This window comes from Oncorhynchus mykiss, chromosome 22 (genome assembly GCF_013265735.2).
Source record: "Oncorhynchus mykiss isolate Arlee chromosome 22, USDA_OmykA_1.1, whole genome shotgun sequence".
NCBI lineage: Eukaryota > Metazoa > Chordata > Actinopteri > Salmoniformes > Salmonidae > Oncorhynchus > Oncorhynchus mykiss.
Genome location: NC_048586.1, coordinates 18,025,640 through 18,038,363, shown reverse-complemented (window position 1 = coordinate 18,038,363; position 12,724 = coordinate 18,025,640). Strand labels below are relative to the sequence as shown.

At 45.7% G+C, this 12,724-nt stretch overlaps 1 protein-coding gene across 2 annotated transcripts in view; it reads left to right on the top strand.

The window, feature by feature from the left end:
- The window catches only part of LOC110501531 (myosin light chain kinase, smooth muscle), a 78,034-nt gene that overhangs the window by 49,593 nt on the left and 15,717 nt on the right, over positions 1 to 12,724 (top strand). For both annotated transcript variants that reach the window (XM_036958908.1, XM_021579175.2), the window contains 2 exons: positions 669 to 785; positions 1,663 to 1,731. In XM_036958908.1, coding sequence (XP_036814803.1) covers positions 669 to 785; positions 1,663 to 1,731 — 186 coding nt within the window. The remainder of the gene's footprint in view (positions 1 to 668; positions 786 to 1,662; positions 1,732 to 12,724) is intronic.

The window sequence follows — 12,724 nt, the reverse complement described above, 5'->3', positions numbered from 1 at the left end:
GTGTGTGTGTACTGGGGGCCGCTGTGTGTGTGTGTACTGGGGGCCGCTGTGTGTGTGTGTACTGGGGGCCGCTGTGTGTGTGTGTACTGGGGGCCGCTGTGTGTGTGTGTACTGGGGGCCGCTGTGTGTGTGTGTACTGGGGGCCGCTGTGTGTGTGTGTACTGGGGGCCGCTGTGTGTGTGTGTACTGGGGGCCGCTGTGTGTGTGTGTACTGGGGGCCGCTGTGTGTGTGTGTGTGTACTGGGGGCCGCTGTGTGTGTGTGTGTGTACTGGGGGCCGCTGTGTGTGTGTGTACTGGGGGCCGCTGTGTGTGTGTGTGTGTACTGGGGGCCGCTGTGTGTGTGTGTGTGTACTGGGGGCCGCTGTGTGTGTGTGTGTACTGGGGGCCGCTGTGTGTGTGTGTGTGTACTGGGGGCCGCTGTGTGTGTGTGTGTACTGGGGGCCGCTGTGTGTGTGTGTGTGTACTGGGGGCCGCTGTGTGTGTACTGGGGGCCGCTGTGTGTGTGTGTGTACTGGGGGCCGCTGTGTGTGTGTGTACTGGGGGCCGCTGTGTGTGTGTACTGGGGGCCGCTGTGTGTGTGTACTGGGGGCCACAGTGACAAAGTTTCTCTGTGTGTACTGGGGCTACTCTAGCTAAGGTCCTCTATGTGTGTGTGTTTTTCCTGCAGGAGGCCAGTGCTCCCTGACCATCGACAAGGCCCTGCCCGAGGACGAGGGCCAGTACAAGTGCCGGGTGGAGAACTCGGCCGGTAAAGCAGAGTGTTCCTGCATGGTGCTGGTGGATGGTGAGTTGTTCCTGGCAGCCATGTCCCACCCCCATGAGTCCCCCTTGGACTCCCGGCTGCCCCGGCATAACCCTAGGCACTTCCTGCAATTACAGCGGCCAGATTAGCGGAGCTGGAGTCCCTGTTCCAGGCTCCCACTGCACGTCCGCCTTGCCCAGCCCCCCAGCACTCACTAACAGGCCTGCATCAAAACATTAGGCAGACACGCACGGTTCAATCCTAGTTTTAGATTCATTCGCAATACACATTGACTGAACTGTCGCATACTTCTACTACTGTTGCATCAATACAAAAATATGAGATTATGAAACATAATTTAGGGAAAGGGGGATACCTAGTCAGTTGGACAACTGAATGCCTTCAACTGAAATGTGTCTTCCGCATTTAACCCAACTGAATCAGAGAGGGGGGAGGGGGGGGCTGCCATTTAGTAAAGTGAGTCGAGATAAAATATGTTTAGCAGGAGAGACAAAGATGGATACAGGGGCATATCTTAATGATTCAGTTAACTTTAAATGGTCCATTGGGAATCATTACATTTTTAACATTGACTGGTTAATTTCATGTATGGTTCACGGTCCACACGGTCTATACACACCATTATATTCCGGACGCTGACATTGCTCGTTATGATATTTCTACATTTATTTTTGCATTATGTGTATTATTTTGAATTACTGCACTGTTGGTGTTAGGAAAACAAGCGACCAATAAACTTTGATTTGATTTCTATAAAGTACTGTATGAGACTATGGTTAGTTTTTTTTTTTAGTTACTGATACAATTCGTAGGGATTATTTTTAGCATGAAAGTCATGGCAATGGTAATGTGTGGAAATCCGTGACCTGAAACATGTTTTCGTTTTCCTCTCCCATAGATCCTACAGACACAAACTCGACAGCAGCTGACAAGAAGAGCAAGAAGCCATCCATCCCTACCTCCGAGAGTGAGTTTCCAAAATATGCTTATTCCCCAAAGAAGGAGCGGCATGGGATCTGCCTTTCCCACTGCTGCAGCCTGTCTGCCTCCTCGAGCTCGGGCACTTTTATAGCATGTGAACAAAAAATATATATATATTGTTCTTACCCTGTAATCGGCTTGCAGAGAACAAAGGACAGATATAAGGTGTAAATAGTGATCAGTATATGTTTTATCCGAAGTAGGTTCGATTTACACTACTAGAAAAGATTACTAAGAAGATGTGCTTATCTTAATAGTCCTCTTAATCTTTCCAAGCTTGAGGAATGCATAGGTAGTTTGACAGAGTTATGTGCTATACCCCTCCACATTATTTTCCATATGATGTAAGCCTGTAAAGAACCCAGCCGAATCCTCCTTCTGAATCAAGCACATAAATCTTCCTTTACTTAAAAGGCTTTGGATCGGCCACGCTTAGGGCTGAGCATGAAGCATGTCCGTTTAGCCCTTCAGCCTGGATGGTTCCTTCCAGGGGTCAGAGGCCACTACGACACCCCTCTCCTCTGTGATGTTTGACAGAGCTAATTGACTGCTGTTTGTCTTTAAGCCCGGGACACTCGCTGGCACTTAAAACAAGCCCAAGGAGGGAGGGAGAGAGGGAGAGGAAAAGGCAAGGGGGAAAGAGAGGAGAGGGAGGAAGTGAGAGCGAGAGACCCTTTGCATGGCTGCCCCGCTTACTCAACCTCCTCTCCCGAACTTCCATGTAAGGCTTGCGTCTCCCTGTTCCTCAGCCATCTCTTGATTCAGCCAGAAGCACATGCTCCGGCCTCTTTTTCCAATACTTGGAGGTTCTGCAGAAAATCTGCCAGTTTTGGGATACGCTTTTGTCCTGCTGGAATGTGGCCTGACCCCAACAAGCCACAAAACTCAGAGCTGTAGGATAGTTTGGAGCAGTTAAGTAAAAGCAGGAGGCTGAGACCTGACACAAGAGCCCCAGATTTATTAAGGCTAATCTCTTTTGATGTTGGATTCCCAAGTAGGGTAGATTTGAAACAAGGAAAATGTTTTCAAGTCTGGCGTCGGGTATAATTCTGTTTTTAGAATGATTCATTCACTACAATGTTCCAATGGGGTATTGGATGTCATGTGAAGCTATAACCCCGATTTGTGATAGTTGGTGTCAGTGCTTATACTGTAGTTCTTACATATTTTGTTATTTTACATGGTACTAGAAAGCTTATTGTTGCCAAATGTAACGTTAGTTTTATAGCTTCATTCTATAGCTGGAGGACTCCTGATATCTGCAGGAGTGTTTAACTTTTTGGTCTTTATCTGTTGTGGTCTAGTACTGTCTTTTTGCTAGCTAGGGCCATCTACTTTAAGTGCTGCCTGTTTTCCCAGTGGCTGACTTGGTGTGTGAACTGCTGACTGCTCATAATTTGCAGGTAGTTGTTGACACATCAACCAGGATCAAGGGGCTTGTTTTGCTCCCCTCCTAAAGAAATTGCCTGACAAACCTGCCTGCCCAACCCCATCTCCTCCCTTCTGGAGACCTCATTTCCCTCATCAACTCATCCCTGACCACTGGCTGCATCCCCTCTGACTTCAAAATGGCTCGAGTTGCACCCCTCCTCGAGAAACCATCACTTGACTCATCGTCAAAAACTATAGACCTGTATCCCTTCTCTCTTTTCTTTCCAAAACACTTGAGCGTGCTGTCTCTGATCAACTTTCTCATCTCTCTCAGAATGATCTTCTTGGCCCTAACTAGTCAGGCTTGAAGACTGGTCATCCAACCGAAACTGCTCCTCTCTGTGTCAGAGGTTTTCCACACTGCCAAAGCTTACTCTCTCTCCTTTGTTCTCATCCTCCTAGATATATCCACTACCTTTGATACAATGAACCATCAGAGCCTCCTCTCCACCCTCTCAGGGCTGGATGCCTCAGGCTCTGCACACTCTTGGATTGCATCCTACCTGGCAGGCCGCTCCTACCAGGTGACGTGGAGTTGATCAGTGTCTGCACCACGTACTCTCACTACTGGTGTCCCCAGGGCTCGGTTCTAGGCCCTCTCCTCTTCTCCCTATACACCAAGTCACTCGGCTCCACCATATCCTCACATTGTCTCTCCTATCATTGCTATTATTACCTTTATTTAACTAGGCAAGTCAGTTAAGAACAAATTATTTTTCATTGATGGTCTAGGAATAGTGAGTTAACTGCCTGTTCGGGGGCAGAACGACAGATTTTTACCTTGTCAGCTCGGGGATTCAATCTTGCAACCTTTCGGATACTAGTCCAACGCTCTAACCACTAGGCTACCTGCGGATGATGGTCAACTACTTTTCTCTTTCACCCCTTCTGACACCCAGGTGGCAACACGCATCTCTGCATGCCTGGCAGATATCTCAACTTGGATGTCAGGCCACCATCTCAAGCTCAACCTCGACGGAACTGCTATTCCTCCTGAGGAAGGCCTGCCTGCTCAAAGACCTATCCATCACGGTTGACAACTCAACAGTCGCCTTCCCAGAGTGACCCCGGACAACACCCTGTCGTTCTCTGCAAACATCAAAGCAGTGACCCGCTCTTGCAGGTTCATGCATTACAACATCTGTAGAGTACGACCCTACTTCACACAGGAAGCGGCACATGTCCTAATCCAGGCACTTGTCCTTTCCTGTCTGGACTATTGCAACTGGCTGTTGGCTGAGCTCCCCGCTTGTGCCATTAAACCCCTGCAACTTATCCAGAATGCAGCAGCCCGTCCAGTTTTCAACCTTCCGAAGTTCTCTCAGGTCACCCTGCTCCTCCGCACCCTCCACTGGCTTCCAGTCAAATCTCGCATCCACTACAAGACCATGGTGCTTACCTACGGAACGGCAAGAGGAACTGCCCCCTCCTTACCTTCAGGCTATGCTCAAACCCTACACCCCAACCCGACCACTCCGTTCTGCCACCTCAGGTCTCATGGCCCTCCCCCCTACGGGAGCCCAGTCCAAGCTCTTCTGTGTCCTGGCACCCCAATGGTGGAACCAGCTTTCCCCTGAAGCTAGGACAGCAGAGTCCCTGCCCATCTTCCGAAAACGTCTGAAACCCAAACAGTATCTTAAATCATTCTCAACACTCAACTTGCACTTGACCCCCAACCCCCCCCCCCCCCTTCTAGCTCCAACTCTACTGATAGCTACGTTGAGGAACAATGTACTGTCTATGCCTGTGATATGTGGTTGTCCTACCTAGCGATCTTAAGATGAATGCACTAACTGTAAGTCGCTCTGGATAAGAGTGTCTGCTACATGACAAAAATGTAAATGTTTTGATTCAGATTCTCATCCAGATGCATGGTCGTATTACATCCAAGTGCTTTATCGAGTGGGCTATCGATGTTATTCGCCATGTTATGGTTTTTCTAAAGCAGTCCCTGTTGCTCGTGTGTTATCTAATTACAGCCGCAGAGTGTGGTGAGCCATGGGAAATGCGTCAGTGGTGTAGTGCTATGAAAACAAGCAGCTTTTTCATCCCCGCTGGAAAACTCTAACCCCTGCACATTTATTTAACTTGCGCACAGTCCAGCACTGCAGGGTCCCGGAGAGCTCAGAATGCACTGTCCCGTCGGGACACTCGACCGCTCCTTTACCTCATATCAAACTGCTTTCATCTGTGCCCTCTACTCCTTTTGACAGCCCGTAACAATGCTGGACAAGTGAGATGTAATGTTCTCCCTCTGTTATGATGGAGTGTGTGCTCATCAGGTAATTCAATGGTTTCTCTAGATTCCATGTTGGGGGGGTGGGGCGATTAATAAAAAAATAAAAATAAAACTGATTGTTATACAGGCCTGTGCAATGCAATGTCTCCAGATTGTCTAAACACAATGAAAGTAGAGAGAACTGACTCCAAGCCTGTGAGAAGGAACCAGATCAGGGTTAAGGCCGGACTTGTTTTGACAGCTTCAACACGTCTCCGGCTGGGTAACATGGTGCAACTGCTCTGCAGCTCACATATGGACCGTGAGCCTTCAAGGCTTGATATCCTGGGTGCTGGCATAAGAACAGTTTAGTAGCAAGTAGCTGAGAATTTTCCACTTCACAATATGTACATCACATCTCAATGGATTGTAATTGTGGAGTTCTCAGCTGAAGGCGTCCACATGCTTTCCATCCGAAATAGTTGGGAACAGCTCGTGACGTTTTGGTCTTCTGTAAGTTTTTTTGTGTGTTTTTTTTTTGGGCTGTTCGTGCACAAATATAAGCCAAAGTCTATGCCCCTTCGGTGATTGGTCAACAGTAGGGGTCATTCAACGAGAGACTAATTGTTTTCATGTACATTTTTTCACTTGAGCAAAACTGCAAACGTCTTAGTTGGATGTACATTTTTGAGACTTAAGACCAACTTGACAAAAAAAAAATTGATGCGATTTCTTGAGTTACACTACATGACCTAAAGTATGTGGACACCTGCTTGTCGAACATCTCATTCCAAAATCATTGGCATTAATATGGGGTAGCCTCCACTCTTCTGGGACGGCTTTTCACTAGTGAGGGGTTGGCAATTTCAGTCCTCGAGGGCCTGATTGGTGTCACAGTTTTGCATCAGCCCCAGCTAACACACCTGGCTCCAATAATCACCTAATCATGATCTTCAGTTTAGAATGCAATTTGATTAATTATCTGTGTTTGCAAGGGATGGAGAAAATGTTGACAAATCAGGCCCCAGAGGACTGGGGTTGCGCACACCTGCACTAGATGTTTGAACATTGCTTCGGGGGCTTGCTTCCATTCAATCACACAGCATTTGTGAGGTCGGGCACTGATGTTGGGCGATTAGGCCTGGCTCACAGTCGGCATTCCAATTCATCCCAAAGGTGTTTGATGGGGTTCAGGGCTCTGTGCAGGCCAGTCAAGTTCTTCCAAACCAATCTTGACGAACCATGGACCGCACTTTGTGCACGGGGGCATTGTCATGCTGAAATAGGAAAGGGCCTTCCCCAAACTGGTGCCACAAAGTTGGAAGCACAGAATCGTCTAGAATGTCAATGCATGCTGTAGCATTAAGATGTCCCTTTACTGGAACTAAGGGGCCTAGCCCAAACCATGAAAAACAACCCCAGACCATTATTCCTCCTCCACCAAACTTTACAGTTGACACTATGTATTGTGGCATGTTCGCGAAATGCTTATGCTTCTAGATCCGACAGTGCAGCAGTATCTAACAGGTAATATCTAACAATTCCACACTGTCTGTGTGGGTGGACCATTTTCAGTTTGTCTGTGATGTGTACATTGAGCAGTGTATCATTTTTATGGCGCTGGTCTGATCCTTTTGCTACCAAAGTCGATTATTTCCTGAAACAGCTGTTCCATTTATCTAGCGCTTTGATTTGTTATGTGTGAATGTCCACTATGTCTGGGCTGGCTGTTTTTCAAGGATACACAAAGCGGTTTGGTTGAACTGTAGATGGGAAGGTGAACCTTTGCCCTAGTCTGAGGTCCTGAGCGCTCTGGAGCAGGTTTTCATAAAGGATCTCTCTGTAATTTGCTCCGTGCATCTTTCCCTCGATCCTGACTAGTCTCCCAGTCCCTGCCACAAAAAAACATCCCCACAGAATGATACTGCTACCACCATGCTTCACTGTAGGGATGGTGCCTGGTTTCCTCCAGATGTGACACTTTGCATTCAGGCCAAAGAGTTCATACTTGATTTCATCAAACCAGAGAATCTTGTTTCTCATGGTCAGAGTCCTATAGGTTCCTTTTGGCATACACCAAGCAGGCTGTCATGTGCCTTTTACTGGGGAGTCGCTTCCATCTGGCCACTCTACCATAAAGGCCTGATTTTAGTGGAGTGCTGCAGAGATAGTTGTCCCATCTCCACAGAGGAACTGGAGCTCTGTCAGTGACCATCTGGTTCTTTGTCACCTCCCTGACCAAGCCCCTTCTCCCCGATTTCTCAGTTTGGCCAGGCGGCCAGCGCTAGGAAGTGTCTTGGTAATTCCAAACTTCTTCCAATCCTGTCTCAGAGCTCTGTGGACAATTCCTTTGACCTCATGGTTTACTTCTTTCTCTGACACGCACTGTCAACTGTGGGACCTTATTTAGACAGGTGTGTGCCTTTCCAAATCATGTCCAATCAATTGAATTTACCACAGGTGGACTCCAAGTTGTCGAAACATCAAGGATGATCAATGGAAACAGGATGTACCCGAGCTCAATTTAGTATCATAGCAAAGGGCCTGAATACTTATGTAAAAGTATATATTTTTTAATGGATTTGCAATTTTTATTTACTTGAATTTGCTTTGTCATTATGATGTATTGTGTGTAGATTTAGGTGGGGGGTAAAAATAATCAAATTTAGAATAAGGGTGTAACGTAACAAAGTGGGGAAAAATGGAAAGGGTCTGAATACTTTCTGAATGCACTGTATCTACAGCCCTCAAACTCAACTGTGGACTTTGAAGCCAGTTCTGTTTTTTTTTTAATTGTTCCCCTCTAATCAGTGATGATTTTAGACCTAGGACACCAGGTGGCTGCAATTGATTCAGGTAGAACAGAGAACCAGAATGCTCCGGACCTCATAGGGTAAGAGTTCAATACCCCTGATCTATAGTATGACAGCATCAGCATTTGGCTACCAACAGCTGGCAGACATATTTACATTTGCTTAGTTTGAAAACGTGTGCTAAATGCTAGCTAACGTTTGCATAGAGATAGAAAGCTAGCTCTTTTGACTTTCACTTACACCGGTTGACTTCAATGCATGATTAGTTTATTTTGGACCAAAGCTAAATTATTTTGAATTGTCAAACGGCAGCCATGCATCGACTGTCACCAGAATAAGACCCTTAATATTTATTGGCGCATCAAGCTCATCACCTTGCACTTTCACAACCCTGTTGGGGCTACAATTGATTTAATCTGTAGCCCCAACCCTAATAAATTGCATACATTCCCGAAGAGTCATAGTGGGAGGACCAAGTTTACTTCAATATGGTTATTATATCAATATTTGAGCATCAGTGTTTTCACCGATATTTCTCGCATTTATTTTAAAGACACATTAAGATCCGGGCCTCCCGGGTGGCGCAGTGGTCTAAGGCTGGCCACCAGAGATTCTGGGTTCAAGCCCAGGCTCTGTCGCAGCCTGCCGCGACCGGGAGGTCCATGGGGCCACACAAATCATCCGGGTTAGGGAGGTTGGCCTAGCGTCTTCCGGGTTAGGGAGGGTTTGGCCGGCAGGATATCCTTGTCTCATCGCGCACTAGCGGCTCCTGTGGCGGGCCGGACTCGGGAGAGGCGAGGTCGCGAGTCATGGGACAAGGACATCCCGGCCGGCCAAACCCTACCCTAAGCTGGACGACACTGGGCCAATTGTGCACCGCCGTATGCATCTCCCGGTCACGGCTGGATGCGACACAGCCTGTGATCGAACCGAGATCTATAGTGACGCCTCTAGCAGTGTGATGCAGTGCCTTACACGGAACCCAAACTGGCAGCACATGTGCGCCATCGTGCATACATTTATTTTGTCCCCCCACACCAAACGCGATCACGACACACAGGTTAAAATATCAAAACAAACTCTGGACCAATTATATTAATTTTGGGGACAGGTCGAAAAGCATTAACATTTATGGCAATTTAGCTAGTTAGCTTGCACTTGCTAGCTAATTTATCTTGGGGGGATATAAACATTGAGTTGTTAATTTACCTGAAATGCACAAGGTCCGGCCTCCCGGGTGGCGCAGTGGTTAAGGGCGCTGTACTGCCTGGGTTTGCGCCCAGGCTCTGTCGTAACCGGCCGCGACCGGGAGGTCCGTCAGGCGACGCACAATTGGCCTAGCGTCGCCCAGGTTAGGGAGGGCTTGGTCGGTAGGGGTGTCCTTGTCTCATCGCGCACCAGCGACTCCTGTGGCGGGCTGGGTGCAGTGTGCGCTAACCAAGGTGGCCAGGTGCACGGTGTTTCCTCGGCGCATTGTTGCGGCTGGCTTCCGGGTTGGATGCACGCTGTGTTAAGAAGCAGTGCGGCTTGGTTGGGTTGTGTATCGGAGGACGCGTGACTTTCAACCTTCGTCTCTCCCGAGCCCGTACGGGAGTTGTAGCGATGAGACAAGATAGTAGCTACTACAACAATTGGATACCACGAAATTGGGGAGAAAAAGGGCTAAAAATTCAACAGAAAAAAAAGAAATGCACAAGGTCCTCTACTCTGCCAATTAATCCACACACAAAACGGTCAACCGAATCGTTTCTAGTCATCTCTCTTCCTTCCAGGCCTTTTCTTCTCTTGACTTTATATTGCGATTGGCAATATGAACAATATGAACTTGTTAGTCCATATGCCTTGCGACGGTGATACAGAGATGTATAAGGCCGAGACGATAAAACCGGAGAGCAACTTCCCTATTCCAGCACCATTTCAACATCATCAAATAACCTATGACAGTGACAACTAAAATATACATAAAACAATTTAGTCCATTCAACGTAAACTATGTGGCTGTGCATGGTTCTCATTTCTCTGTGTGTTCGTGCAAGTAGGGGGAAAAATGGCTAAAATGTTTGCTCACTAGCCTAAATTCCTTTCATGGGCAACGATGTGCCAAGCCAGCTAGTTAACATCTAGCATGTTGAACTTCCATCCTCAGGCACAATGTATGAATTTATGGTTGGATCAGAATCGCAGTTACAATCATTGGCCAGTATGGAGAATTAAGTAAAACCACAAGTCCAAGTCTCCATCCATGGCTAATTTAGGAGAGGCAATTTTAGCTAGCCACCATAGGGCCACAACACAACGAGATGCAACAATTCAAGTTTTTTTCTGTCAATGACTTAAAATGTTGCTTTCGATGTGATTGGAGTGAAGCCAAATCTAAACTGGCTTCCCTTGACACTTTTTAATATTATTAGAATTTGTTTTGATGTGACAGGACCATTCACAGTTGAGCTCACTCAGTTTAGCTCAACGCTGATTGGCTATGTTATATTTTTTCAATCAAGGGAGGTCAAATGCTCACTGGCTTCTCTTGAATTCAGTACTATGGATGGCAACAACGTCATACTCTTTTTGACCAGACGTGTGATTGGAGTGAAGCCAAATCTAAACTGGCTTCCCTTGACACTTTTTAATATTATTAGAATTTGTTTTGATGTGACAGGACCATTCACAGTTGAGCTCACTCAGTTTAGCTCAACGCTGATTGGCTATGTTATATTTTTTCAATCAAGGGAGGTCAAATGCTCACTGGCTTCTCTTGAATTCAGTACTATGGATGGCAACAACGTCATACTCTTTTTGACCAGACAGAGTCAGACGGGTACTGTTTCGCTCACTTTGATGCTTTCTCTAGTGAGATACAGCCTCTTGCGAAATGAAGGAAAATTATGAAACAGACCATTTCTGGGGGAAGCCTGGCTTCCCTTGGTACCCATGAATACACACACTACCTTTTAACTGCAGCTCAAAGGCTGGGTGCAGTAGTTTATTTAGAATTCAGAACTGAACGGATGTATGTGAACTTTACAACTGGACTAATTAAGCATTCGTTGTTCTTTAAAGGGAAAATCTATATTTTGGTGTTTTTTTCTTTTTCATTAGTCTGCTGTTGATACAGTCCCGACATATTTTGCATGTCAGCAGTCAAATCTTCAAGACTTTGGACTTTCAAGATGCAAAGTGTCACCGGCCCCATCACGTTGTCATGATGCAAAATGTATTTGCATCATGATGTGGCCGGTAACACATTGCTTCTTGAAAGTCCAATATCTTGAAGATTTGACTGCTAGCATGCAAAACATTTAGAAAAAAATACCGAAAGAGTGGATTTCCCCTTTTTAAGTTCTCTACTTGTTTTGGGAACTTCATGAACACAAGCTTTTAAAGAGTACGCTATTTCCCGCATTAAACCCTTTCACAGCCATTCGGTGTGCTCATAACAATTTGTGTGTTTAAAAGCCTGTTCTCTTTGTTTGGCTGTCATTTTCTGTATTTGACGCAGCAAATGTAAACAGCAATGGTAGATGTTATTTGTGCAATTAAACTTTTTATCAGCTTCATGTTTTGTTTCAGTACACTGGGCAAAAATAGTTGTTGTAAAAAGGATGTTCTTTCCAGAGAGGAGGATCTCATGCAGAAAAGAGGGAAGTAAAGACATTGCGAGCCTAAGCTGTAATTCATCAAGGTTAATATTCCGTGTTGCTCCTCACTAGCTCCATTAGTTTGTTTTTACTGTCACATTCATTCTTGACGGCAATCAAATGTAATGTATATTGTGCCAAGAGCTATTCCCTGAAGACTTTGGTACATTTTTTTATTTTTTTATGACCAAAAAAGGCAAATACCAAAGGACAAGGCAGCACTTTCTTCCAGGACATCTACAAGAGAATAGCTCCCTCCCCCAAGTTCACTTATCAGACAGTTTGTTCTCGGTTCCCATATACTGTCCTGGGAAGAACTAACCTTTTCTATGAAGTTCATAATGCCTTATAATACACTAGTAAAGTCTTCAGAACTCATAAGTGGTCATAAAACCAAAATGATTTTATAGATGTACTATAAAGGCAAATGCTTTAAACAAGGATTCTGAATGTACGAATGTGTTATTTCCCACAGTATGTGCTCCGTCAGAGGCTAGCCTACAAACTGGACTGGTGTTTCAAACTTGTGGTAAATGAGCTGTACAAATTCAATCTTCATCTATGCTTTGATCAATAAGTCTTGTCAATAGTAACAACTGGATTCCAGCTATATTGGTGCGCGAACACTGAGTGATTATGTTGGGAAAAGAACAGGAACTTAAACTTTGATTTACTGATGCTTGCTGCTGCTGTTGCTCACAATGTAATCAATTGCAATGACATTAATTTATGTGAATTCTACACACCATTTTTAGAATCAGTCTGGGTTCTGATCAATATATTCATTTTACTTGAATAATTGCGTTGAAGATTCACAAATGGGAATCATTTGTATCAAATCTCATTGGATCCATTATCAACTGCATTGACATAACTGCG